At 48.6% G+C, this 27,913-nt stretch overlaps 1 protein-coding gene across 1 annotated transcript; it reads right to left on the reverse strand.

The window, feature by feature from the left end:
* Positions 1–27,049, reverse strand: smpd1 (sphingomyelin phosphodiesterase 1). The gene is made up of 6 exons (XM_080197779.1): positions 26,848–27,049; positions 18,784–19,553; positions 10,680–10,851; positions 6,059–6,135; positions 1,435–1,580; positions 1–1,004 (listed from the first exon to the last, which is right to left on the reverse strand). Exons 1-6 carry the CDS (start codon positions 27,028–27,030, stop codon positions 601–603), a joined length of 1,752 nt encoding a protein of 583 aa, XP_080053905.1. The 5' UTR covers positions 27,031–27,049; the 3' UTR covers positions 1–600.
* Between the last annotated feature and the right edge of the window lie 864 nt (positions 27,050–27,913).

Consider the following 27,913-nt stretch of genomic DNA (forward strand, 5'->3'; position numbering starts at 1 on the left):
TTGTCAGACTTTTTGGTATTCTCTGCCAGGGACCCCAGAGTAATGGTGGTCACTGGGGCACAGAGTGGGGGAGTTACCAGGTTCCCTCAGACCCAGTCCTGTGTCAGACTGAACTAAGGGAGTCAAAGCAGTGCTGACCCCAAAATCAGGTCAAAATGTCATCAAATACAGCAGGTTTGGCCTGCAGGGCCAAATGGCCTTGCCTGCTCACAATTTGTACGTTTGCATGCTGGTGAAGGAATGGTGCAATGGGCTGTTGGGGTGGGGGGATTGCTGGGATCATTCTCACCTGACTGTTATTCAGTGATTAAAAGTGACACAGCGTCACGATCTCTCACTCCTCTGACACGTGCTGACCTGGACCCTAACACTGACCCCAGTACTGACTGGAACTTTACTGATGCTTTGAGGACCCCCTCACTTTGAGTCCATTGCCTCACACCCAGGTCATGAACCATCGATCAGACTCAATCCAGCCTCTCCCAGCCTTTCACCAAAAGAATCAATTAAAAAGTTATTCTTGGGACGTCTCTGAAATTAAATTGATGATTAAATCATTGGCATGTGGGGCTTCTGGGAGCCATTGTATTCCTGATGATTTCAGCACATTCTCGGTCTCTTCCAGAGGCTGTGCATTTTCTGGAACGTCAGCTCCTTGTGAAGGTTCTTGCAAAGGGCAGGATCATCTGCTCGGCCTGTTCGCATGGCACAGATGGTGACCGTCTTACAGGCTTCTTCACACACCTGTGCAGTGTGACCCTTGTGGTACAGGTACCAATACCTCTGGAAGAGATGATCATCATGGAGGAAGCGGCTGATGAGATTGTCCATGTCAGCAGGGAATACCGTCTCCATGCCATAGGCCTCCCTGAGCCTGTACAGGAGGATCCATTTGGGATTCAGACTCTCATTGGCTTCAGTCAGGTTCAGGATGTATGTCTCATGGTCAAGGACCAGGTGTGAACTCTTGAAATAATTTCCATCAATGTGATAAATCCGAAATCCTGTGGAACAGGGTGTCTTATTAAAAGAATGTTCCAGTAACCTCCTCAGTCAGACAGATAAAGCAGTGCGATTGTTGCTACTGCAATAACAATGTAAAGAAAAGCCATTCAATCCCCACTAAAACTCTGAGAATGAGTCCAATTCTAAAAATCTGAGTTCAGTAAAAGTGACCATGAAACTTTGCTTAATGTGTTTACTAACATCCTCCAGGGTGCTAATCTGGCATTTGTTCACAATCACTGCTGAGATCTAATCATCTTGACATGAGGCTGGACTCTCAGACAGGCCCAGACTGGATACAAACTCAAACTGTCCTGGTGACATTGGAACTTGTGTTCAGGTAACACACACCAGGATACCCAGCCCTCAGGCTTATTGCCACCTTCACCCCCATTACCCGCTCGGACTGGGTACAGTTCCCTCACATACCTGGGTTAAGGTTGATGTAAGTAGTAACACTCGGAGCAATGAAGGCCACAGACACTGCCCGGCTCAGAGTCTCTTCATCATAGAAAACCTCAAACTCATCCACATGAGTATGACCAAAAAACTGGGCAGCAATTGTCCCCTCGTACCTAGGGCAGGAAAGAGAGGGTTAACAGCCTGAGGGGGAAACAGGAAGGGGTTAACAGCCTGAGGGGGAAACAGGAAGGGGTTAACAGCCTGAGGGGGAAACAGGAAGGGGTTAACAGACTGAGGGGGAAACAGGAAGGGGTTAACAGACTGAGGGGGAAACAGGAAGGGGTTAACAGACTGAGGGGGAAACAGGAAGGGGTTAACAGACTGAGGGGGAAACAGGAAGGGGTTAACAGACTGAGGGGGAAACAGGAAGGGGTTAACAGACTGAGGGGGAAACAGGAAGGGGTTAACAGACTGAGGGGGAAACAGGAAGGGGTTAACAGACTGAGGGGGAAACAGGAAGGGGTTAACAGACTGAGGGGGAAACAGGAAGGGGTTAACAGACTGAGGGGGAAACAGGAAGGGGTTAACAGACTGAGGGGGAAACAGGAAGGGGTTAACAGACTGAGGGGGAAACAGGAAGGGGTTAACAGACTGAGGGGGAAACAGGAAGGGGTTAACAGACTGAGGGGGAAACAGGAAGGGGTTAACAGACTGAGGGGGAAACAGGAAGGGGTTAACAGACTGAGGGGGAAACAGGAAGGGGTTAACAGACTGAGGGGGAAACAGGGAGAGGTTAACAGACTGAGGGGGAAACAGGGAGGGGTTAACAGACTGAGGGGGAAACAGGAGAGGGTTAACAGACTGAGGGGGAAACAGGAAGGGGTTAACAGACTGAGGGGGAAACAGGAAGGGGTTAACAGACTGAGGGGGAAACAGGAAGGGGTTAACAGACTGAGGGGGGAAACAGGAAGGGGTTAACAGACTGAGGGGGAAACAGGAAGGGGTTAACAGACTGAGGGGGAAACAGGAAGGGGTTAACAGACTGAGGGGGAAACAGGAAGGGGTTAACAGACTGAGGGGGAAACAGGAGGGGGTTAACAGACTGAGGGGGGAACAGGAAGGGGTTAACAGACTGAGGGGGAAACAGGAAGGGGTTAACAGACTGAGGGGGGACGAGAGGGGGTTAGGTCAGATTCATAGAGTTTTAAAGTACAGAAAGAGGCCCTTCAGCCCACCATGTCTCTGCTGCCCATTTTAATCCCATTTTGCAGCACTTGCTCCATTGCCTTGAATGCTGTGGTGTTTCAAGTGCTCATTTAAGTACTGCCTCTACCAACTTTTCAGGCAGCGAGTTCCAGATTCCCAGATCCCTCTGGGTGAAAACATTTTTCCTCTAAATATCCTGCTCCTTATTTTAAATCTATGCCCCTGGTCATTGGCTCCTCTGTTAGTGGAAAAACTTGCTTCCCATCTATCTATATCCCTCATTATTCTGTACCCCTCAATGAGGATCCCCCTCTCAGCCTTCTCTGCTCTAAATAAAACAATCCCAGGCTATTTCAGCCTCTCTCCAACACTGAAATGCTCCAGCCCAGGCAACGTCCCGCTGAAGCTCCTCTGCAACCTCTCCAGTACAATCACATCCTTCCAATAGTGTGCTGATCAGAACAGTGCACAGTACTCTAGTTGTGGCCTAACAAGTGTTTTATACCTCTCCATCAGAACTGCCCTGCTCTTACATTCAAAGCCTTGGCTCAAGGTATTTATCCCATATGCCTTCTTAACTTTCCTACCTGTCTTGCTGCCTTCAGGGACTTATGGACATGCACCCCAAGCTCCCTGTCACCTTCTGAACTGTTCATTATGTATTTCCTTGCCTTCTTAATCCTCCCAAAATGTATCGCCTCACATTTTTTGGGTTAAATTTCATTAGCTGCTGTTCTGCCCATCTGACCAGCCCGTCTATATCAGTTTTTAAAATACATTCAGGATGTGAGTGTCACTGGGCCAACATTTATTGCCTGCCCCTAATCCCAAGCTGAGTGGTTTGCTCCAAAAGGTCACAGAGTCATTGCTTTGGCTCTGAAGTCACATGTAGGCCAGACCAGTTAAGGACAGCATATTTCCTTCTCGAAAGAACATCCAGATGGTTTTTATAATGGACAACAGTTTTGTGGTCTTTAAACTTTTAATTCCAAAATTCACCATCTGCCATGGGGGGATTTGAACCCAGCTCCCCAGAGCTTTACCCTTGGTCACTGGATTACATAACATAAGAAATAGGAGCAGGAGTAGGCCATCTAGCCCTTCGAGCCTGCTCCGCCATTCAATAAGATCATGGCTGATCTGTCGTGGCTCAGTTCCACTTTCCCGCCCTCTCCCCATAACCCTTAATCCCCTCGCTTATCAAAAACCCATCAACCCGCTTCTTAAAAATATTTAGCGAGGCAGCCTCCACCACTTCAACGGGCAGAGAATTCCAGAGATTCACCACCCTTTGAGTGAAGAAGTTCCTCCTCAACTCTGTTCTAAACCGCCTCCCCTTTATCTTGAGGCTGTGCCCCCTAGTCCTACTATCCTTTCTGAGTGGGAAGAGTCTCTCCACCTCTATCCTATCCATCCCATTCATCATCTTATACGTCTCAATGAGATCTCCCCTCATTCTTCTAAACTCTAACGAGTACAAGCCTAGTTTATTCAGCCTCTCCTCATAGCTCAACCCCCTCAACTCCGGTATCAGCCTAGTAAACCTCCTCTGCACTCCCTCCAAGGCCAAAATATCCTTGCGCAGGTGCGGCGCCCAAAACTGCACACAGTACTCCAGCTGCGGCCTCACCAATGCCCTATACAGCTGCAGCAAGACCTCCCTACTTTTATATTCAATCCCCCTCGCTATGAAGGCCAGCATCCCATTCGCCTTCCTGACCACCTGCTGCACCTGCAAGCTGGGCTTTTGCGACTCATGCACAAGGACCCCGAGGTCCCCCTGCACCGTCGCCTGCTGCAGTTTTTCGCCACGTAAGTAATAGTCCTTCCTACCATTATTCCTACCAAAGTGGACCACCTCACACTTGCCAACGTTAAATTCCATTTGCCATTTCCTGGCCCATTTGCCCAGCCTATCTAGATCCTTCTGCAGACTCTCCACACCCTCTGCACAATTTGCCGTTCCCCCAATCTTGGTGTCATCAGCAAATTTCGACACCCTACACTCGGTTCCCTCCTCCAGATCATCTATATAAATGGTAAATAGCTGAGGCCCCAGCACCGACCCCTGGGGCACCCCACTAGTCACCAACCGCCAATCCGAATAGCACCCATTGACCCCCACTCTCTGCCTCCTATTTGACAACCAATCCTCTATCCACGCTAACACCCTGCCCCCAACTCCATGTCCCCTGACCTTCTGCAATAACCTCTTGTGAGGTACCTTGTCAAACGCCTTCTGAAAATCCAGAAAGACCACATCCACCGGCTCTCCTCTATCCACCGCCCTAGACACATCCTCATAGAACTCCAGTAAATTTGTCAGACACGACTTCCCTTTAATGAAACCGTGTTGCGTCTGCCCTATCAAGCAATTCCCTTCAAGATGCCTCGCAATTTCCTCCTTAATGACGAATTCTAACATTTTACCTACCACAGACGTTAAACTAACCGGCCTATAATTCCCCGCCTTTTGCCTGGCACCCTTCTTAAACAACGGCGTAACATTAGCCGTTTTCCAATCTTCCGGCACTTCCCCGGAATCCAGCGACGTCTGGAAAATAACCACCAAGGCATCCACTATAACCTCCGCCATTTCTTTCAGAACCCTCGGATGCATTGCATCCGGTCCTGGGGACTTGTCCACAATCAGCTCCTCCAGTCTGTCGAGCACCACCTCTCTAGTAACAGTAATGTCATTAAGACCCTCCAGTCCTACCACCTTTCCATCGCTAACACCCGGCAAATTATTCACGTCCTCCTCCGTGAAGACAGAAACAAAAAAGTTATTCAAGACCTTAGCCATATCCCCATCCCCTACCACTAGGTCCCCTTTCTCATCCAGCTGGATTACCAGCTGGAGATGATACCACTATTCCGTTGGCCATCTGTCTCCCCCCATCCTGTGATTGAAAGCTTTTATTCTGCTATTTACCACACCACTAATTATCATTTCATCTGTGCACTTAGTAATCAGACCCTCCACATTCACATCCAGATCATTAATGCACATACAAGAAGCGACCAGTACTGATCCCTGTGCCACGCCACTGGACACAGGCTTCCAGTCACAAAAACAACCTTCGACCATTACCCTCTGCCTCCTGCCACTCAGCCAATTTAGATTCAATCTGTTAAATTGCCCTGGGATCCCATCAGCTCTTCATCGGCCTCCCATGTGAAATCTTGTCAAAAGCTTTACTGAAGTTCATGTAAACTACATCAACTGCACTGCCCTCATCGACACATCCAGTCACATCCTCAAAAACTCAATCGAATTTGTAAGACTGAAGGAGGATAGGAGAGGGTTAACAGATTGAGGGAGGGGAGCGAGTGGGATAACAGACTGAGGGGGGGCACTGAGTGGATTAACAGACTGAGGGGGTTAAGAGATGATGGTGATATCAAAGGGTTTATTGAAAGATTGCTCTCTCTCTCTACCTACCTGTTAACGATTCTGTAATAGTTCCAGCTCCAAACCTTCATGCAGAGACCCGGTGGAATGTGGCCGATTATGTGAACCTGAAACAATAAACTTGTTTGAACGTAATGCACAACGAGTACATAACATGTTGCCGTCAGCAGCAGTCCAGGAATAGAAATGGCCTTCACCTTTTTGGTTTCACAGGGAAGACAAAGGATTTAAATACAGAACCAGGGGAAGAAGAGAGGTCGAGGGGCAGTTGTCACGTTATTTCCCTGGGGGAAGATGCAAGTGGAGAAGGAATGGGGTTGGAGAGAGTTACTTCAGTCTGTGGAGAGGGATTTAGAGGTATGGGGGATAGTCACATGGATAGCCACATGAATAGACTGGGAATGGAAGGATACAAATGAATAGTCTAGTTGGAAGCATGAGCAACACAGGCTTGGAGGGGCCGAAGGGCCTGTTTCCTGTGCTGTATTGTTCTTTGTCCTTTGTTATTTCCTCTTGTTGGTTCCTTCACCACCTGCTGCAGACCCAATCTAGCAGTTCTATCCTTTAGGATCAATAGTGCAGCTGCTGAGCCACTCCTGGTGGTGGACACTGAAATCCCCCATCCAGAATGGGCGGCACGGTAGCACAGTGGTTAGCACCACTGCTTCACAGCTCCAGGGTCCTGGGTTCAATTCCCGGCTTGGGTCACTGTCTGTGTCGAGTTTGCATGTTCTCCTTGTGTCTGCGTGGGTTTCCTCCCACAGTGCAAAGATGTGCAGGTTAGGTTGATTGGCCATACTAAAGTTGCCCCTTAGTGTCCAGGGATGAGTAGGTTAGAGGGATTAGTGGGTATAATATGTAGGGATATTGGGAGTAGGGCCTGGGTGGGATTGTGTTCGGTGCAGACTCGATGGGCCGAAGGGCCTCTTTCTGTACTGTTGGGTTCTATGATAAGAATCCATTCTGCGCTCTTGCCACCCTCAGTGCTTCCTCCAAGTCTTGTTCAACATGGAGGGTTACTGATTCATCAACTGAAGGAGGACGGTACTCGGTAACCAGTAAGAGGTTTCCTTGCCCAGGTTGAACCTGGGGCCAACAAACTTCATGGGGTCCAGAGCCGATGCTAAGGACTCCCAGGGAACTCCCTCCTGACTGTATACCACCGTACTGCCACCTCTGCTGGTGGGATATCCAGGGATGGGAATGGTGGTGTTTGGGGGGAGTTATCTGTGAGGTATGACTCCGTGGGAATGACTATATCAGGCTGTTGCTTGACTAATCTGAGAGACAGCACTCCCAGTTTTGGCACCAGTCCCCGGGTGTTAGTAAGGAGGACTTTGCAGGGTCGACAGGGCTGTTTGTTTTGCCGTTGTCTTTTCTGGTGCCGAGCTCCAGGTGGTCCGTCCAGTTTCATTTCTTTGTTGAGATTTTGTAGCGATTGATAAAACTGAGTGTCTCGCTCGACCGTTTCACAGGGCAGGTAAGAGTCACCCACATTTCTGTGGCTCTGGAATCACGTGGGTCAGACTGGGTAAGGACAGCAGATTTCCCTCCCTAAAGGGACATTAGTGAACCAGATTTTCCGAGAATCGACAATGGTTTCATGGTCATCAGCAGATTCTTAATTCAAGATATTTTTTATTGAATTCAAATTCCACCATCTGCCGTGGTGGGATTCAAACCTGGGTTCCCAGAACATTATCTGGGTTTCTGGATTAATAGTTGAGTGATAATACCATTAGGATAATGCCTTTCCTTGTAGTAATTGCACTAATTGAAGCCTAGAATTGACTGATGAGAAAGTAAGTGAGAAGAAACACTGCTCTCTGATTCAGTACAATGCTACATACCCACAACAGGTTGTGGGGTAGAGCTGTGCACATGAAAGAAAGACTTCTGCGCAAAATTACATCCAACCTCCTCTGGAATCCCTTAACAGCACTGTGGATGTACCTACATCACAAGAACTACAGCAGTTCAAGAAGGCAGCCCCCGACACCTTCCCAAGGGCAATTAGAGATGGGCAATAAATGCTGGCCTAGCCAGTAAGGCCCACATCTCATCAAAGAATTTTAGAAATACAGACCAGAGACCAGGCAACTATCCCACAGCAGCTCACTCTCACCTCAGAATAGAGATTGTACTCAGCATCCAGTCCATTACAGACAGGACTCCCTCCCTGTCTCAGCTAGCACTGGACATGCACTGCAATTTGCAGCTGCAGTTGTGGGTGAGGTATTTCCAGGCACTCAGTGAGATGTTGATGTAATCTGTGGTGGAGTCACATGCTTCAAGAGTGGCTGCACACCACCTCTGAGATCCAGTAAGAAACCACAATGTTAAAATAAACTGCTGCTCACACAGGGACTTGCAAAACGTCATCTGATTCTAACACCACAGCTGATACCGAGCACAGCAATAATGGAGACCACCAAAACTAACACAGTGTAGAAGACACAGTGAAGAAAGGTTTGAAACAAAATCCAGGAAAAATTATAATGGAGTACGAGGGAATGGCAGATACACAAAATCAATACATTTCACATCTTCATGATCAGAGACACAAGAACTATTTTGTAAATAATGGGGAGCCAAGCAGATAGAAACTTAGTAATGATATCTGATGAAGTCTATCCCAGAATGTTGTGGGAGGGTAGGGACGAAATTGCAGATTCCCTAGCAGAGATATTTGAATCAACAGCCACAGGTAAGGTGCCTGAAGACTGGAGGGTGACAAATGTTGTGCCTTTGTTTGGGCCAGTGGGCTGACCAATGGCAGATGGAGTTTAATTTAGATGACTGCGAGGTGATGCATTTTGGTAGATTGAACCAGGGCAGGACTTACTCAGTTAGTGGTAGGGCGTTGGGGAGAGTTACAGAACAAAGAGATCTAGGGGTACATGTTCAAAGCTCCTTGAAAGTGGAGTCACAGGTGGACAGAGTGATGAAGAAGGCATTCAGCATGCTTGGTTTCATTGGTCAGAACATTGAATACAGGAGCTGGGAGGTTTTGTTGAAGTTGTACAAGACATTGGTAAGGTCACACTCAGAAAACTGTGTATAGTTCTGATAACCCTATTACAGAAAGGATATTATTAAACTAGAAAGAGTGCAGAAAAGATTTACTAGGATGCTACCAGGACTTGATGGTTTGAGTTATAAGGAGAGGCTGGATAGACTGGGACTTTTTCCTCTGGAGTGTAGGAGGCTGAAGGGTGATCTTATAGAGGTCTATAAAATAATGAGGGGCACACATCAGCTGGTCAATATCTTTTCCCAAATGTAAGGGAGTCTAAAACTAGAGGGGGGAGAGATGCAGAAGAGTCCAGAGGGGCAATTTAACAGCAATCTGTGGAAAGAAATAAACAATTCTGAAGTCATATTGGACCTAAAACGTTAACTGTTTATCTCTCCATAGGAGCTTCCAGACCTGCTGAGTTTACCCAGCATTTTCTGTTTTTATCACCGAAAGTGAACCTACAGATACAGAAAGCAATTCGAGAAACAAACACTGCACCATCTTAGTTTTTACTTCAAAGGGATCAGAGTAAGATTGAAGAGTTCTTCATGCAATTGTATAGGACCTAGTGAAAACACACTTGGTGTACTGAATATAGGTTTGGTCTCCTTCCCTAGGGAAGGATATACCTGCATTAGAAAAATGAAACAGACATTTACCAGGTTAATTCCTAGGATAAGAGGGTTGTGCTACATTAGGCAGGAACTGTTTCAGTATGAGGACTGGTGAATGGTGCTAAACATTGTTCAGGGAACATCCCCATTTCTGACCTTATGATGGAGGGAAAGTCTCTGATGAAGATGGTTGGGCCTAGGCCCTACCCTGAGGAACTCCTGCAGAGATAGCCTGGAGCGATGATTGACATCCAATCATATCTTCCTTTGTGCCAGGTATAGCTCCAATCAGCAGGGAGTTTTACTGCTGATTCTCATGGATTCCAGTTTCACTCGGGCTCCTTGATGCCGCACTCAGCCAAGCAGGTGCTGCTTGATAGCACTGTCGATGACTCCTTCCATCACTTTACTGATGATCGAGAGTAGACTGGGCGGTAAGTGGCCCGGTTGGATTTATCCTGCTTTTTGTGTACAGGACATACCTGGGCGATCTACTGGAGGAATTTGGCTAGGGGAGTGGAAGTTCTGGAGCACAAGTCTTCAGTACTATTGCCGGAATGTTATCAGGACCCATTTGCAATATTCAGTGTCTCCAACTGTTTCTTGATATCACGTGGAGTGAATTGGCTAGAGACTGAAGTCTGAGATACTGGGGACCTCTGGACGAGGCCAAGATGGATCATCCATAAGGTGCTTATGGCTGAAGGTAGTTGCAAATGCCTCACCTTTGCCTTTTGCACTGATGTGCTGGGCTTTTGAGTCAGGGGTCTCTTCAACAACCCTCCCATTCTGCCCCCCCCCATCCACAATGCCCCATTCTGCCCCCCCATCCACAATGCCCCATTCTGCCCCCCCATCCACAATGCCCCATTCTGCCCCCCCCATCCACAATGCCCCATTCTGCCCCCCATCCACAGACCCCACTTTCCCCCAAGACCCCCTCCCACTTTACAAGCTCCCGGGTCAGTTGTATAAGCCACTCCAGGCCGATTTGGCCACAGCGGCTCCCTGCCATTACCTTGTCTCCATTGTTCTCTGCTTCCTGCAGGATATTGACCAGCCATTGGAGCTGGCCAGCCGGATCTGTCGAGTTCACCAACAACCAGAAGTTTTCACGAGAACAAAAGTTCATATTGAGAGAAACGAGTCGCAGTCCAGGCTGGAGTCTGACAGTGTAAAACCCGGCCCTCCTGGGAGTGAGAAATACACAGGAGAAAATCAGCAGAACAAAACTCTCCTTCAGATCCATCTTTCCAGCAACCAGACCGCCCCCTCCACCCTCCCCGGGGTCAGACCGCCCCTCCACCCTCCCCGGGGTCAGACCGCCCCTCCACCCTCTCCCCTCCCCGGGGTCAGACCGCCCCTCCACCCTCCCCCCTCCCCGGGGTCAGACCGCCCCTCCACCCTCCCCCCTCCCCGGGGTCAGACCGCCCCTCCACCCTCCCCCCTCCCCGGGCTCAGACCGCCCCTCCACCCTCCCCGGGGTCAGACCGCCCCTCCACCCTCTCCCCTCCCCGGGGTCAGACCGCCCCTCCACCCTCCCCCCTCCCCGGGGTCAGACCGCCCCTCCACCCTCCCCCCTCCCCGGGGTCAGACCGCCCCTCCACCCTCCCCCCTCCCCGGGCTCAGACCGCCCCTCCACCCTCCCCCCTCCCCGGGCTCAGACCGCCCCTCCACCCTCCCCCCTCCCCGGGCTCAGACCATCCCTCACCCCTCCCCAGGGTCAGACCGCCCCTCCCCCCTCCCCGGGGTCAGACTGCCCCTCCACCCTCCCCCTCCCCAGTGCTGAATTCCCAAACCTCCCCACCATCCTCATTGTTCTCTGGGAGCAAATCAGAGAGGGAGAGACTGGTGAGAGGAGAGCTGAGGAGTAAGCTACTGTCTTTCTTTTTTTTTAAAAACTAACATCTCTAGTTTTTTTTAAAATTTAAATCGGATACAGGAAGTGGTCACAGGGAGGTCTAGGAAGTAGTTTTTTTTCCTTCTGGACCCCCATAAATTGGAAAGGTGGAGAAACCTGATACAGGTAGAGTATCCCATCCCACCCCCTCCTCTAACCTAAAAAAAGAGTGGCTTGGAGTGAGAGCAGGTAAGTTTAAGTTTATTTTTGTTTCTTGGTAAGGGAAGTAATAGGGATGGCAGTGCAGGCAGTGCGATGTTCCTCCTGTGGGATGTTTGAGGTGAGGGACACTGGTAGCGTCCCAGCTGATTACACCTGCAGGAGGTGCATCCATTTGCAGCTCCTTGAGGACTGTGTTAGGGACCTGGAGCTGGAACTGGAGGAACTAAGAATTATTCGGGAAGCAGAGGCAGCTATCGACAAAAGTTACAGGGAGAGAGTTACTCCTAAAAGTGATGCAGGGGTGACTGCTAGAAGGGGTAAGAAGCAGTCAGAGCAGTGATCCCCTAAGGCTGTTCCTCCCCAAAATAAGTACTGTTTTGGATGCTGTTGGAGAGGAAGACTCAACTGGGGTAAGCCATGGAGTATAGGTCTCAGGGGTAGAGCCTGTCCCTGATGCTCAGGTGGGAAGGGGGAAGAAAAGAACAGGATTAGTGATTGGGGATTCCACAGTTAAGGGGACAGATAGGAGAGTTTGTGGGAATGAGCGAGACTCGCGGTTGGTATGTTGCCTCCCAGGTGCCAGGGTCTGTGATATCTCTGAGCGAATGTTTGAGATCCTTAAGGGGGAGGGGAACCAGCCCCAAGTTGTGGTTCATGTAGGCACCCATGACATAGGTAGGAAAAGGGATGGGGATATGAAACAGAAATTCAGAGAGTTAGGGTGGAAGCTCAGGGCTAAAACAAGCAGAGTGGTTATCTCTGGGTTGCTACCTGTGCCGCAGGATAGGTGCGAAAGTAACAGGGTAGTTGTTATGGGGGACTTTAACTTTGCAAATATCGATTGGAAAAGCATGTTAGAGGAGTCAGTTTTTGTCCAATGTGTGCAGGAAGGTTTCATGACACAGTATGTAGATAGGCCAACAAGAGGTGAAGCTACATTGGATTTGGTACTGGGTAATGAACCAGACCAGGTGTTAGACTTGAAGGTAGGTGAGCACTTTGGTGATAGTGACCACAATTCGGTCACGTTTACCTTAGTGATGGAAAGGGATAGGCATATACCGAAGGGCAGAAGTTATAGCTGGGGGAAAGGTAATTATGAGGCTTTTAGGCGAGATTTAAGATACATAGGGAGGAGTAGAAAATTGCAGGGGCTGGGAACATCTGAAATGTGGAGCTTATACAAGGAGCAGCTACTGCGAATCCTTGATAAATATGTACCTGTCAGGCAGGGAGGAAGTGGTCGAGCGAGGGAACTGTGGTGTACTAAGGAAGTTGAATCTCTGGTGAAGAGAAAGGAGGAGGCTTATGTAAAGATGAGACGTGAAGGCTCAGTTAGGGCACTGGAGAGTTATGAAATAGCCAGGAAGGAGCTAAGGAGAGAGTTAAGAAGAGCTAGAAGAGAACATAAGAACATAAGAAATAGGAGCAGGAGTAGGCCATCCAGCCCTTCGAGCCTGCCCCGCCATTCAATAAGATCATAGCTGATCTGTCGTGGCTCAGTTCCACATTCCCACCCTCTCCCCATAACCCTTAATCCCCTCGCTTATCAAAAACCCATCAACCCGCGTCTTAAAAATATTTAGCGAGGCAGCCTCCACCACTTCAACAGGCAGAGAATTCCAGAGATTCACCACCCTTTGAGTGAAGAAGTTCCTCCTCAACTCCGTTCTAAACCGCACCCCCCTTTATCTTGAGGCTGTGCCCCCTAGTCCTACTGTCCTTTCTGAGCGGGAAGTCTCTCCACCTCTATCCTATCCTGGCCCTGGAGGGAGTGCAGAGGAGGTTTACTAGGCTGATACCGGAGTTGAGGGGATTGAGCTACGAGGAGAGGCTGAATAAACTAGGCTTGTACTTGTTAGAGTTTAGAAGAATGAGGGGAGATCTCATTGAGACGTATAAGATGATGAATGGGATGGATAGGATAGAGGTGGAGAGACTCTTCCCGCTCAAAAAAGACAGTAGGACTAGGGGGCACAGCCTCAAGATAAAGGGGAGGCGGTTTAGAATGGAGTTGAGGAGGAACTTCTTCACTCAAAGGGTGGTGAATCTCTGGAATTCTCTGCCCGTTGAAGTGGTGGAGGCTGCCTCGCTAAATATTTTTAAGAAGCGGGTTGATGGGTTCTTGATAAGAGAGGGGATTAAGGGTTATGGGGAGAGGGCGGGAAAGTGGAACTGAGCCACGACAGATCAGCCATGATCTTATTGAATGGCGGGGCAGGCTCGAAGGGCTAGATGGCCTACTCCTGCTCCTATTTCTTATGTTCTTATGTTCTTATCCATCCCATTCATCATCTTATATGGCTCAATGAGATCTCCCCTCATTCTTCTAAACTCTAACAAGTACAAGCCTAGTTTATTCAGCCTCTCCTCATAGCTCAACCCGCTCAACTCCGGTATCAGCCTAGTAAACCTCCTCTGCACTCCCTCTAAGGCCAAAATATCCTTGCGCGAGTGCGGTGACCAAAACTGCACACAGTACTCCAGCTGCGGCCTCACCAATGCCCTATACAGCTGCAGCAAGACCTCCCTACTTTTATATTCAATCCCCCTCGCTATGAAGGCCAGCATCCCATTAGCCTTCCTGACCACTTGCTGCACCTGCAGGCTGGGTTTTTGCCACTCATGCACAAGGACCCCGAGGTCCCTCTGCACCGTCGCCTGCTGCAGTTTTTCGCCACATAAGTAATAGTCCTTCCTACCATTATTCCTACCAAAGTGGACCACCTCGCACTTGCCAACATTAAATTCCATTTGCCAGTTCCTGGCCCATTCGCCCAGCCTATCTAGATCCTTCTGCAGACTCTCCACACCCTCTGCGCAATTTGCCGTTCCACCAATCTTGGTGTCATCAGCAAATTTCGACACCATACACTCGGTTCCCTCCTCCAGATCATCTATATAAATGGTAAATAGCTGAGGCCCCAGCACCGACCCCTGGGGCACCCCACTAGTCACCAGCCGCCAATCTGAATAGCACCCGTTAACCCCCACTCTCTGCCTATTTGACAACCAATCCTCTATCCACACTAACACCCTACCCCAACTCCATGCCCCCTGACCTTCTGCAATAACCTCTTGTGAGGTACCTTGTCAAATGCCTTCTGAAAATCAAGAAACACCACATCCACCGGCTCTCCTCTATCCACCGCCCTAGACACATCCTCATAGAACTCCAATAAATTCGTCAGACACGACTTCCCCTTAATGAAACCATGCTGCGTTTGCTCTATCAAGCAATTCCCCTCAAGATGCCTCGCTATTTCCTCCTTGATGACAGATTCTAACATTTTACCTACAACAGACGTTAAACTAACCGGCCTATAATTCCCTGCCTTTTGCCTGCCACCCTTCTTAAACAACGGCGTAACATTAGCCGTTTTCCAATCTTCTGGCACTTCCCCGGAATCCAGCGACATTTGGAAAATAACCACCAAGGCATCCACTATCACCTCCGCCATTTCTTTCAGGACCCTTGGATGCATTCCATCCGGCCCTGGGGACTTGTCCACAATCAGTCCCCTCCAGTCTGTCGAGCACCGCCTCTCTAAAAACAATAATGTCATTCAGGCCCTCCAGTCCTACCACCTTTCCATCGCTAACACCCAGCAAATTATTCACGTCCTCCTCCGTGAAGACCGAAACAAAAAAGTTATTCAAGACCTCAGCCATTTCCCCATCCCCTACCACTAAGTCCCCCCTCTCATCCTCTAAGGGTCCAACATTCATCCTAGCCAGCCTCTTTTTAAATATTTATAAAAACATGAGATGACTTTGGCGGATAGGATCAAGGAAAATCCTAAAGCTTTCTACAGGTATGTTAAGAATAAAAGATTGGTTAGGGCAAGATTAGGGCCAGTCAGAGACAGCAGTGGGAAGTTGTGCATGGAGCCTGAAGAGAGAGGAGAGGCGCTAAATGAGTATTTTTCGACAGCATTTACACAGGAAAAAGTCAGTGTAGTCAAGGAGAATACTGCGATACCAGGTAGTAGACTAGACGGGATTGAGGTACATAAGGAGGAGGTGTTAGCAATTCTTGAGAGTGTGAAAATAGATAAGTCCCCTGGGCCGGATGGGATTTACCCTCAGATTCTCTGGGAGGCTAGGGAGGAGATTGCAGAGCCTTTGGCTTTGATCTTCATGTCGTCATTGGCTACAGGTATAGTGCCGGAAGACTAGAGGATAGCAAATGTTGTCCCCTTGTTCAAGAAGGGGAGTAGAGACCATCCTGGGAATTATAGACCAGTGAGCCTTACTTCTGTTGTGGGCAAAGTTTTGGAAAGAATTATAAGGGTTAGGATTCATAATCATCTAGTGGGAAATAAATTGATTAGGGATAGTCAACACGGTTTTGTGAAGGGTAGGTCGTGCCTCACAAACCTTATCGAGTTTTTTGAAAAGATGACCAAAGAGGTGGATAAGGGTAAGGCAGTTGACGTGGTGTATATGGATTTTAGCAAAGCGTTTGATAAGGTTCCCCATGGTAGGCTACTGCAGAAAATGCAGATGCATGGGATTGAGGGTGATTTAGCAGTTTGGATCAGGAATTGGCTAGCTGATAGAAGACAGAGGGTGGTGGTTGATGGGAAATATTCAACCTGGAGTTCAGTTACAAGTGGTGTACCTCAGGGATCTGTTTTGGGGCCACTGCTGTTTGTCATTTTTATAAATGACCTAGATGAGGGTGTAGAAGGGTGGGTTAGTAAACTTGCTGACGACACCAAAGTCGGAGGAGTTGTAGACAGTGAGGGTGGATGTTACAGTTTGCAGAGGGACATAGATGAGCTGCAGAGCTGGGCTGAGAGGTGGCAGATGGAGTTTAATGTGGAAAAGTGTGAGGTGATTCACTTTGGTAAGAGTAACAGGAGTACAGAATATAGGGCTAATGGAAGGACTCTTATAGTGTTGACGAGCAGAGGGATCTTGGGGTACATGTGCATAGTTCCCTGAAAGTTGGCACCCAGGTTGATAAGGTTGTTAAGAAGGCATACGGTGTGTTAGCTTTTATTGGTAGAGGATTGAATTTGGAGCCGTGAGATCATGTTGCAGCTGTACAAAACTCTGGTGCGGCCGCACTTGGAGTATTGCGTACAGTTCTGGTCGCTGCATTATAAGAAAGATGTGGAGGCATTGGAAAGGGTGCAGAGGAGGTTTACCAGGATGTTGCCTGGTATGGTGGGAAGGTCTTATGAGGAAAGGCTGAGGCACTTGAGGTTATTTTCATTGGAGAGAAGAAGGTTACGAGGTGACCTAATTGAGGCATACAAGATGATCAAAGGATTGGATAAGGTGGACAGTGAGAGAATTTTACCTCGGATGGCGATGGCTAACACAAGGGGACATAGCTTTAGATTAAGGGGTGGTAATTATAGGACGGATGTCAGAGGTAGGTTCTTTACTCAGAGGGTAGTAAGGGCGTGGAATGCCCTGCCTGCAGCAGTTGTGGACTCGCCAACTTTAAGGGCGTTCAAATGGTCAGTGGATAGGCATATGGATAACATTGGAATAGTTTAGGTTAGAGGGTCATTAGATTGGTTCCACTGGTCGGTGCAACATCGAGAGCCAAAGAGCCTGTACTGCGCTGTAATGTTCTATGTTCTATTCTCAAACCATCTGAATCGCACAGCCATCCAATGAAATTGTGAAGAATTTTGAATAAAGCTCCAAGCCGAGGCGAAAGCCTAGTGAGATTATCGCTAGATTATTCAGGCAGAAATTCAGTTACTGTTCTGTGGAACCGGGTTCAAATCCCGCCACGGTTGATGGTGGAATTTGAATTCAATAATATCTGGAATCAGGAATCTGCTGATAACCACGAAACCATTGTCAATTGTCGGAAAACCCAGCTGGTCCGTGGGAATACCTTGCCCAGTCCTGGGGATTTGTTTCCTGAATTGCTGTTCCCAACTCAAAATTATTATTGAAGAGTATTCCCCTCCCCTACAACCCCCTGACCCTGAGCTCCCATTGGGCAGGAGCTGGATAGACTCAATATTAGCTCATGCGAGATCAAAGATGAAGGTTAGAGAGGGAGAGATGCTATTCGCTCAGTATAGTTCCATTTTTAATAAATACTGAAACTAGCAACAATTCACAGAAACAAAACCACAGGATAAGCAGAATGCTCGAGTCAGGTGACCTTGTGGTATCTCAGTTTCCAATCCCAAACCACAACAGCTATGAGTCATTGGGTGGAACCAGAGACTTGAAGCGATGCAGCTGGATTAATGTGACACTGACAGAGTCACAAACTGGCTAAAAATCCCAACAGCTGCTCTCAACAAAGGGACTGAGCCAGAGGGTCCGGGCCGGGGGAGCGAGGTGAAATATAATAATTTACCCTTTAAATCATGAGAGATTTTGCTGTCCTTATTTGAAAAGGATATCACTGCATTGGAAGCTGCATAAAGAAGGTTCACACACATCATTTGTGGGATGAGGGCCTTATGTTACAATGAAAGGATGAACAGGTCGGATCAATACTGATTGGGCTCAGGAGAACAAGAAGCGATCTCATTGAAGCGTTTCAGATCCTGAATTAACTTGAAAAGAGTGGTTGATTCTGCTTGTGGGAGAGTCTCGAGCTACGGTGGTGGTGGTTGGTGGGGTGGGGTCACAGTTTATTTATACGGCAGTTCACATTTCGCATTTCAGATTGCTCACTGTGCGTGAGCGATCGTCCTGAGATGAAAGAGCTCCCTGCTCCCTCCCAATGCTCATTCCCAGGATGGAAGGTCTCCCTGCTCCCTCCCAATGCTCATTCCCAGGATGGAAGGTCTCCCTGCTCCCTCCCAATGCTCATTCCCGGGATGGAAGGTCTCCCTGCTCCCTCCCAATGCTCATTCCCAGGATGGAAGGTCTCCCTGCTCCCTCCCAATGCTCATTCCCAGGATGGAAGGTCTCCCTGCTCCCTCCCAATGCTCATTCCCGGGGTGGAAGGGCTCCCTGCTCCCTCCCAATGCTCATTCCCAGGATGGAAGGTCTCCCTGCTCCCTCCCAATGCTCATTCCCGGGGTGGAAGGGCTCCCTGCTCCCTCCCAATGCTCAGGTTCCTGCTTACCGCAGGGTTTGCTGGGCCTCCTCCGGCAGAAAATCCTTCCAAACCTTCACCATTGCTTCATACAGCCAGGCTGAGGACTCATTGCCATGAATGAAGGGTGGGGGAAAGCTATTGACTGGAGTGCTCTCGTGATTGCCGACTGCAGGGTAGATGGGAACTCTGCCCAGGTACTTCCAGACCAGTGTGGTGATGGTTTCCAGAGCGAGCAGTTGGTCTTTCCGAGTCTGATGCCAGACATCGTGTGCTGGAATGTCACCTGTCCAGTAGACCAGGTCAAAGCGCATGGACTGCAGATGTTGCAGCAAGTTCTCGATGGTGTTTAGCGGAAGGTCACAGTTGCTGTACTCGCCCCACTTACCGGCTCCTTTCCGGTGTTTTGGGGGTAAACCTGAACCTTTCCTGCAGCACAGGGGTTCTCTGCAGCCAGGGTTGTTCCCTGGGACGTAATCCTTATCCCAGTGTATATCAGTAAGGAACAGCACCCTTGTCACTGGTGCACCAGCTTCAGGCTGTTTCGGGGGGACAACGGGTGGTTTTGGTGTGTCAGGGAGCGTCACATTCCAGTCAGAGTAAATGTCCCAATGACCACAGTCCTTGCCGAGCAACAAGCCACAGATCTCCGAGGGTTTTAAAATGGATTCAACCCAGGCAGCAATCACATCGTGTTTGAACAGAGCAACGGCCTGGACACAGATATTCTCAGGGGCCAGCTTCAGATGGACACACAATTCCGAGGCGATAACAGCCACTTCATCCGAGTTATTGTTCAACTGTTTGAACAGAAATCAGAAATTAGCACAAAGAACGATCATCGAGGGCTATAACACAGTAACAGCAGACAATATTAACATAAACACAGCTATTCCACCCAGTCTCACAGTGGGAGACCTCCGTCCTGTAGTTTGGTGTACTAGGCTACTTCAGCGACATTATAACCAATAGTTACAATGGGGGTCTTTAACTTTCTGAAGATAGATCCAGATAGTAACAAACTAAAGGGTAGAAAGCAGGCAGAGTTTCTAAAGTGTGGATATTTAGTTAGGAATGGATAACAAATGCTTGCTTTGCCAGCCATGCTCACATCCCACGAAAAGATAAAACATGTTCTACATCTTGAAGGGGCGTCTTGACAAGTACATATATAGGATGGGAATAGGGGGATATGGTCCTCACAAGGGTAGGGGATTTTAGTTCAGTCGGGCAGCATGGTCAGTGCAGGCTTGGAGGGCTGTTCCTGTGCTGTAATTTGCTTTGTTATCAGTTTTGTTTCCTGTCCTAGAGATATTGCTGTCTCTGGGGAATGAGCAAAACTTTAGGGAAGAGCTATCATAACAGCATGTGGTTTAAGCTGACAATGGAAAAGCATGTGCAGCAACTAAGAATAAAAAATAATTAATTAGGGGATGGCCAAATTTGTTTGGGTGAGAATAATTCTAATTTACCTGGGTCAGATTGTCAAACAAAACTGCAATAGGACAAATGGGCTGCCTTTCGAGAGAAGTTAATTCAGGTATAATTAAGCACAGTTTCACAAAGGGGAAAGGGAGAACAAAGCTAGAGCTCCCTGGATGATTCAGGAATTAGAGAACAAGGTAAAGCAGGAAAACAGAGTGCATGAAAGATGCTGGGCGAACATGATAGGCTAAATATAGAAAGTTCAGAGACAAAGTGAAAAATTCAATAGGAGCAACCAAGAGAAAGTGTAAGAGAATGGACACAAACATAAAAGAGAAACCTAAAAATCTTCTTTTGTCATATATATAGTAAAATGTTGGTAAAAGGACGAATAAGGATGATTATAAAGCTAAATGGTTCATTGAGGCAGCCGGCACGTCTAAGGTACAAAGTGCATCTGTCTTTACCAAGGAAGATGTTGCCCAAGTCTTATTGGAAAAGAAGATACTTGAGATGCTAGATGGACTAAAAATTGACAGAAAAGGAAGATATCAGAAAGTTACTCTGTACTTAAAGTTGCTAAGTCATTGGGTCTGGATACTGAGGGAAGTGACAGTGGAATTGGCAGAGGTTCTGGCCATAATGTTCCAATCGTATGCTCATGTTCAAAAAGAGCTGTAAGGATAAATGCAGAAATTACAGAACAGTCATTTTAACCCGAGTGTCAGGAAGGCTTTTAGATAGAACAATCTGGATTAATGAAGGAAAGCCACCATGGATTTGTTGTGGACAAATCACATTTCACCCATTTTCTGGAATATTTTGATGTGACGTACACAGATCTTCAAAAGGCATTGAATTAAGTGCTATATTCCAGCTTTGTCCAGTGAAACAAATGGCAGTACAGATACAAAGCTGGCCCAATGGCAGCAAACAAGTTTATCAGACTGGAGGAAGATTATCCACCTATGACTGTGTGACCAAATTCCCGTCCAATTCGATTTTCAAATTTGCTGATGACACCACCGTAGTGGGTCAGATCTCAGACAATGACGAGACAGAGTACAGCAATGAGGTAGAGAATCCAGTGAACTAGCGCGGTGACAATAATCTCTCCCTCAATGTCAACAAAATGAAGGAGATAGTCATTCAGAAAGTGTAGAGGCCCATGTCTACATCAATGGGGATGAAGTGGAAATGGTTGAGAATTTCAAGTTTCAGGGTGTCCATTTCACCAACATCCTGTCCTGGTCTCTCCATGTAGACACTATAGTTAAGAAAGCCCACCAATGCCTCTACTTTCTTCAAGGACTAAGGAAATTTGACATGTCTGCTGTGACTCACACCAACTTTTTCAGAGCATCATAGAAAGCATTCTTTCTGGTTGTATCACAGTTTGATGACTCCTGCTCTGTCCAAAATTGCAAAAAACTACAAAGAGCATGAACGAAACCCAGTTCATCACACAAACCAGCCCCCCCATTTGACACTGTCTACACTTCCCACTGCCTCGGGAAAGCAGCCAACATAATTAAGGATCCATACACCCCAGACATTCTCTCTTCTACCTTCTTCAGTCGGGGAAAAGATACAAAAATCTGAGGTCACATACCGACCGACTCAAGAACAGCTTCTTCCCTGCTGCTATCAGAGTTTTGAATGGACCGACCTTGCATTGAGTTGATCTTTGTCTACACCCCAGCTATGATTGTAGCACTACATTCTGCACTCTTTCCTTTCTTTCTCAATGAACAGTATGCTTTGTCTGTATAGCACACAAGAAGCTATACTTTTCACTATATACTAATACACGTGACAATAATAAATCAAATCATACTGTGTACAGTTCTGGTCACCCTATTATAGGAAGGATATTATTAAACTAGAAAGAGTGCAGAGGAGATTTACTAGGATGCTACTGGGACTTGATGGTTTGAGTTGTAAGGAGGGGCTGGATAGACTGGGACTTCACCCCCCCTGGACTGTAGGAAGCTGAGAAGTGATCTTATAGAGATCTATAAAATAATGAGGGGCATAGATCAGCTAGATAATCAATATCTTTTCCCAAAGGTAGGGGAGCCTAAAACTAGAGGGCATAGGTTTAAGGTGAAAGGGGAGAGGTACAAAAGGGTCCAGAAGGACAACTTTTTTCACTCGGATCCGAATACGCCAATCCGAATAGCACCCATTGACCCCAACTCTCTGCCTCCTATTTGACAGCCAGTCCCTTATCCACACTAACACCCTACCCCCAACTCCATGCCCCCTGAGCTTCTGTAATAACCTCTTGTGCAGCACCTTATCAAACGCCTTCTGAAAATCAAGAAAGACCACATCCACCGGCTCTCCTCTATTCACCGCCCTGGACACATCCACATACTATCTGGAAAGTGCTCTGCTAAAGAACAGGAACAAAGAAAATTCCAGCACAGGAACAGGCCCTTTGGCTCTCCATGTCTGCACCGACCATGCTGCCTGAATGAACTAATCCCCCCCACCTCCTTCCGGGGACCATATCCCTCTATTCCCATCCTATTCGTGTATTTAAGACACCCCTTAAAACGCACTATCGTATCCGCTTCCACTACCTGCCCCGGCAGCAAGTTTCAGGCACCACCGCCCTCTGTTTAAAAAAATCTGCTTCTTACATCTCATTTAAACTTTGCCCCTCACACCTTAAACCTGTGCCCCCTAGTAACTGACTCTTCCGTCCTGGGAAAAAGCTTCTGACTATCCACTCTGTCCATGCCTCTCGTAATCTCGTAGATTTCTATCAGGTCTCCCCTCAACCTCTGTCGTTCCAGTGAGAACAAACCAAGTTTCTCCAACCTCTCCTCATACCTAATACCCTCCATACCAGGCAACATCCTGGTAAATCTTTTCTGTGCCCTCTCCAAAGCCTCCACATCCTTCTGGTAGTGTGGTGACCAGAATTGAACACTATATTCCAAGTGCGGCCTAACTAAGGTTCTATAGAGCTGCAGCGTGACTTGCCAATTTTTAAACTCAATGTCCCGGCCGATGAAGGCAAGCATGCCGTATACCTTCTTGACTACCTTCTCCACCTGCATTGCCACTTTCAGTGACCTGTGTACCTGTACACCCAGATCCCTTTGCCTGTCAATAGTCCAAAGGGTTCTGCCATTTACTGTACATTTCTTATCTACATTAGACTTTCCAAAATGCATTACCTCACATTTGTCTGGATTAAACTCCATCTGTCATCTCTCTGCCCGAGTCTCCAACTGATCTATATCCTGCTGCATCCTCTGATGGTCCTTATCGCTATCTGCAAATCCGCAAACTTACTAATCAATCCAGTTACATTTCCCTCCAAATCATTTATATATTACAAACAGCAAAGGTCCCAGCACTGATCCCTGAGGAACACCACTTGTCACAGCCCTCCATTCAGAAATGCATCCTTCCACTGCTACCCTCTGTCTTCTCTGACTGAGCCAGTTTTGTATCCACCTTGCTAGCTCACCTCTGATCCCATGCGACTTCACCTTCTGCACTAGTCTGCCTTGAGAAACCTTGCCAAAGGCCTTACTGAAGTCCATATAGACCACATCCACTGCCTACCCTCATCAATCATCTTCGTCACTTCCTCGAAAAACTGGATTAAGTTTGTGAGACACGACCTCCTCTTCACAAAACCATGTTGCCTCTCACTAATACATCCACTTATTTCCAGGTGGGAATAAATCCTGTCTCGAAGAATCCTCTCCAATAATTTCCCTACCACTGATGTAAGGCTCACCAGCCTGTAATTACCTGGATTATTCTTGTTATCCTTCTTAAACAAAGGAACAACATTGGCTATTCTCCAATCCTCTGGGACCTCCCCTGTAGCCAGTGGGATACAAAGGAGCACCTCTCAAGGCCCCAGCAATTTCCTCCCTTGCTTCTCTCAGTATTTCTTTTAAAAGTTTATTTATTAGTCACAAGTAGGCTTACATTAACACTGCAATTAAGTTACTGTAAAATTCACCTAGTCGCCACACTCCAGCATCTGTACAGGTCAATGTACCTAACCAGCACATCTTTCAAACTGAGGGGAGAAACTGAAGCACCCAGAGGAAACCCACATAGACACGGGGAGGACACGCAGACTCCACACAGACTGTGACCCAAGCTGGGAATTGAACCTGGGTCCCTGGCGCTGTGAGGCAGCAGTACTAACCCACTGTGCGCCGCATTTTTGGCCCAAAATGGATAATCTCACACTTGCTTAGATTGAAATCCATCTGCCACAGTTCTGCCATTTTACCGAGTCTATCACTATCCCTTTCTAATTTTACGCTATTATCTACACTGTCCAATGGCACATAACTTTGTATCATCTGCAAATCAGATGCTCTACCAAGGAGTGAAAAGGCCAAGAAGGAGGATGAACATGGTGAGATAGTGTAAAGGGTACAATTTGATTTGATTTATTGTCACATGTATTAGTATACAGTGAAAAGTGCTGTTTCTTGCGTGCTGTACGGACAGCATACTGTACCTAGAGACGGAAAGGGGAGAGTGCAGAATGTAGTGTTACAGTCATAGCTAGGGTGATCAACTGAATACAACTCAAGAGATTGAATTAAAGCATTGTTAGAGAGTTTAAAAGAGTTAGAATGAAGTTTTAGAAGCACAGAATGAGAGTAAAAGAATTAGAGGATATGCTGGGCGTAGCTCGTAAGAAGTCGCCTCGCTCTGGCAGCATTCTGTGCTCAAGACAACTCTAAAGTGGGTACAGGAGAGGAGTAACTAGGGCAGGGACAAGGGGCGTTTCAGTACGAATCACTGAAGGCGATAGGACAGGTTAGGAGCAGTTAATAAAGCAAAGTCTGAAAGACATGCTGGTTAGTCGCATTGGCCATGCTAAATTCTCCCTCAGTGTGCCCGAACAGGTGCCAGAGTGTGGCAACTAGAGGATTTTCACAGTAACTTCATTGCAGTGTGAATTATTAGTGTGACAAGCCATACTTGTCACATTAATAAATAAACTTTAAAACGTTCCATTCTTCTCAATGAAGAAGGTCACTGCTTTTGAAATAACCTTGGTGAGTTGCGTAGTACATTCTGACCTTTGGAAATCACTGTTATAGGAAGGGGTTCTGACTTTGGTGTAACAGAATTTCAGGTTGCAGACAGGAAGGCAGATTGCACAGAGGATGTACACAGCAAACCAAAGGGTTTGGTTGTGGACACCATCAGTGTGTGGAAACAGTGACAAATTCAGAATCCACACAGTGCAGGAGGAAGCCCAACTATTACACATTGCTTCACTAAATCCAGGTTTTAATTCTCTATACCTCAGAACAGCAGAAAATGTTGCAAAATTCAGCCATAGAGAAACCCTTATTACAATATACACATCCTCCTACTCACTTATTTTATGCAAATGTGCCAGAAATTGAACTTGTTGCATCTTTTCACAAACCACAAATATCACATCTTGTTTCAGCTCTCAACAAGCAAACTGAAAACAAAGCAGCAAATGTATTTTGTTCAAAGCCACCGGCACCTTATCCAGAGAAATAAAGATTTTCAGGGGGCCTAAAGAAAAAAATTCAAGGTGGAAAATTAGTTGAAATTCTCAAACAAAAATTGGGAAAGGATGAATGCAGACTAAATACAATGGGTTTTTATCATCTAGCTCAGCGTTAACATTCTGGTATAAAGTCTGCACCTTATCTTTGAGATTTGCTGTTGGAACACAGAACACAGGAGTGAAAATTGAGAAGATTCCTCTGCTCTCCCTGAACCCTGAGGGATCTCAGAGTTTCAATCAAAGTCCACCCCAAACACCCACCCACCCTGTGCCAGACCATCCATACCCTCACCAAACCTGGACCGAGCACAAACCCTCCCCCTCAACAAACAGGCCGTGTGAAAGGCAAAACGCAGTTCTTACAACCTGTACCAGCACAACCCAAATCACCACCTTAAATATCTCCCCACTGCTGGATCCAACCATAATTCCCCCAAACATCTGTCCTACCACCAAAGGATATGCTTCCATCATCCCGTCTGTGCTACTCCCAGATTCCCACCTCTCATTCACGCCATCTGTGTCTGTCCCCTCCTCCATCTCATCTCTCCGTGTGTGTGGGGGGCCAGGGGTCAGGGTGTTGGGGGGGTGGGTCAGGGTGCCAGGGCAGGGGGGGGGGATGAGGTGTTGGAGGCAGGGGTGAGGGTGCCATGGGGTGAGGTGTTAGGGGGGGCAGGGTACAGGGGGGGGGGGTGAGTGAGGTGTTGGGGGGGGCAGGGTGCCAGGGGGAGAGGTGAGTGAGGTGTTGGGGGGGGGGGGTGAGTGAGGTGTTTGGGGGGGGCAGGGTGCCGGGGGGGGGGGGTGAGTGAGGTGTTGGGGGGGCAGGGTGCCGGGGGGGGGGGGGTGAGTGAGGTGTTGGGGGGGGGGGGGGGGCAGGGTGCCGGGGGGGGGGTGTGGTGAGTGAGGTGTGGGGAGGGGCAGGGTGCCGGGGGGGGGGGTGTGAGGTGTTGGGGGGGGGGCAGGGTGCCGGGGGGGGGGGTGAGTGAGGTGTTGGGGGGGGGGGGGGCAGGGTGCCGGGGGGGGGGGGGGGGGTGAGGTGTTGGGGGGGGGGCAGGGTGCCGGGGGGGGGGGGTGAGGTGTTGGGGGGGCAGGGTGCCGGGGGGGGTGTTTTGGGGTTTTTTTACCTGAAGGGCGATGTCGATTCCGGTGAAAATTGCGCGGCAGGCCGAGCACGAGATATTTTTCCAGTTAAGGCCGAGTCCGGGGGCTGAAGCCGGGCGGGAGGCGGCATTGGGGCCAGCAGCGAGCAGCCAGAAAGCGAGGAAGAGCCCGAGGGGAACCCGGGACAGAAACAACGGCGCCGCCATCGCGGGGAGTCCGCATCACCTGCGCAGCGGGGGGGGGGGGGGGTTGGCCGGCGGGGCGGGGCATCGGCCGGGGGGGCGGGGCATCGGCCGGGGGCGGGGGTCTCGGCTGGGGGGCGGAGTCACGGCCGGGGGCGGAGTCCCGGCCGGAGGGGCGGTGTCTCGGCCGGGGGGGTGGGGGGGTAGGCAACGGCCCGGGGGAGGCGAATCAGTCTGAGGGCGGGGTCTGGACCCGGGGGTGTGGCCTCGCCCAGGGGGCGTTTTTTTCTGCCTGGGGGGCGGGGCCCCGGCCTGGGGGGCGGGGTTTCTGCCTTGAGGGTGGAACATCGATCCAAGGGCGGGCGCTGTCCGGGAGAGACAGGCCTCGGCCAAGGGGCGTGGCGGCGCACAGTGGGCGGGGCCTCGGCCTCGGGGGCGTGGACAGGCGCTGATTGACAGATGGCTGGAAGTGGCGGACGGTGAATTGGGGCAGTGCAGAGTTACACTGTCCTGGAAACCCGGGGACTTTTTATTTAAAACTTCACAGGGTGTGGGCCTTTCTGGCTGGCCAGTGTTTGTTTCCATCCCCTAATTATCTGTTGAGAAGGTGGGGGGTGAGCTGCCTTCTGGAATCCCTACAGGTGTAGGTACATCCACAGTGCTGTTAGGGAGGGAGCTCAGAGACAGTGAAGGAATGGAGATATATTCCCAAGTCAGGACAGTAGAGGGGAACCTGCAGGGGGTGGTGTCCCTTGTCCTGCTAGATGATGGAAGTATGGGTTTAAATTGTGTTGCCTGTGATATGGTGATCATCGTGGATTAATTGTACATTCCGTGGGCAGTGTAACCATCTGCATCTGTCTGAGTGGCATTGCTGAGGATGACACTTGACTGACATCACTCACAG

Source organism: Carcharhinus amblyrhynchos, chromosome 10 (genome assembly GCF_965287045.1).
Source record: "Carcharhinus amblyrhynchos chromosome 10, sCarAmb.v2.hapA, whole genome shotgun sequence".
Taxonomy (NCBI): Eukaryota; Metazoa; Chordata; class Chondrichthyes; order Carcharhiniformes; family Carcharhinidae; genus Carcharhinus; species Carcharhinus amblyrhynchos.

Bases quoted from the DNA above. Each gene is read 5' to 3' on its own strand.
- smpd1 (XM_080197779.1), bottom strand. From the start codon at position 27,030: ATGGCGGCGCCGTTGTTTCTGTCCCGGGTTCCCCTCGGGCTCTTCCTC. The intron at 19,554-26,847 runs GTAAAAAAACCC...CTGTTCAAACAG, and splicing joins GAATCGACATCGCCCTTCAG to TTGAACAATAACTCGGATGA. The intron at 1,005-1,434 runs GTATGTGAGGGA...CCTGTTCCACAG, and splicing joins TTACATCAACCTTAACCCAG to GATTTCGGATTTATCACATT.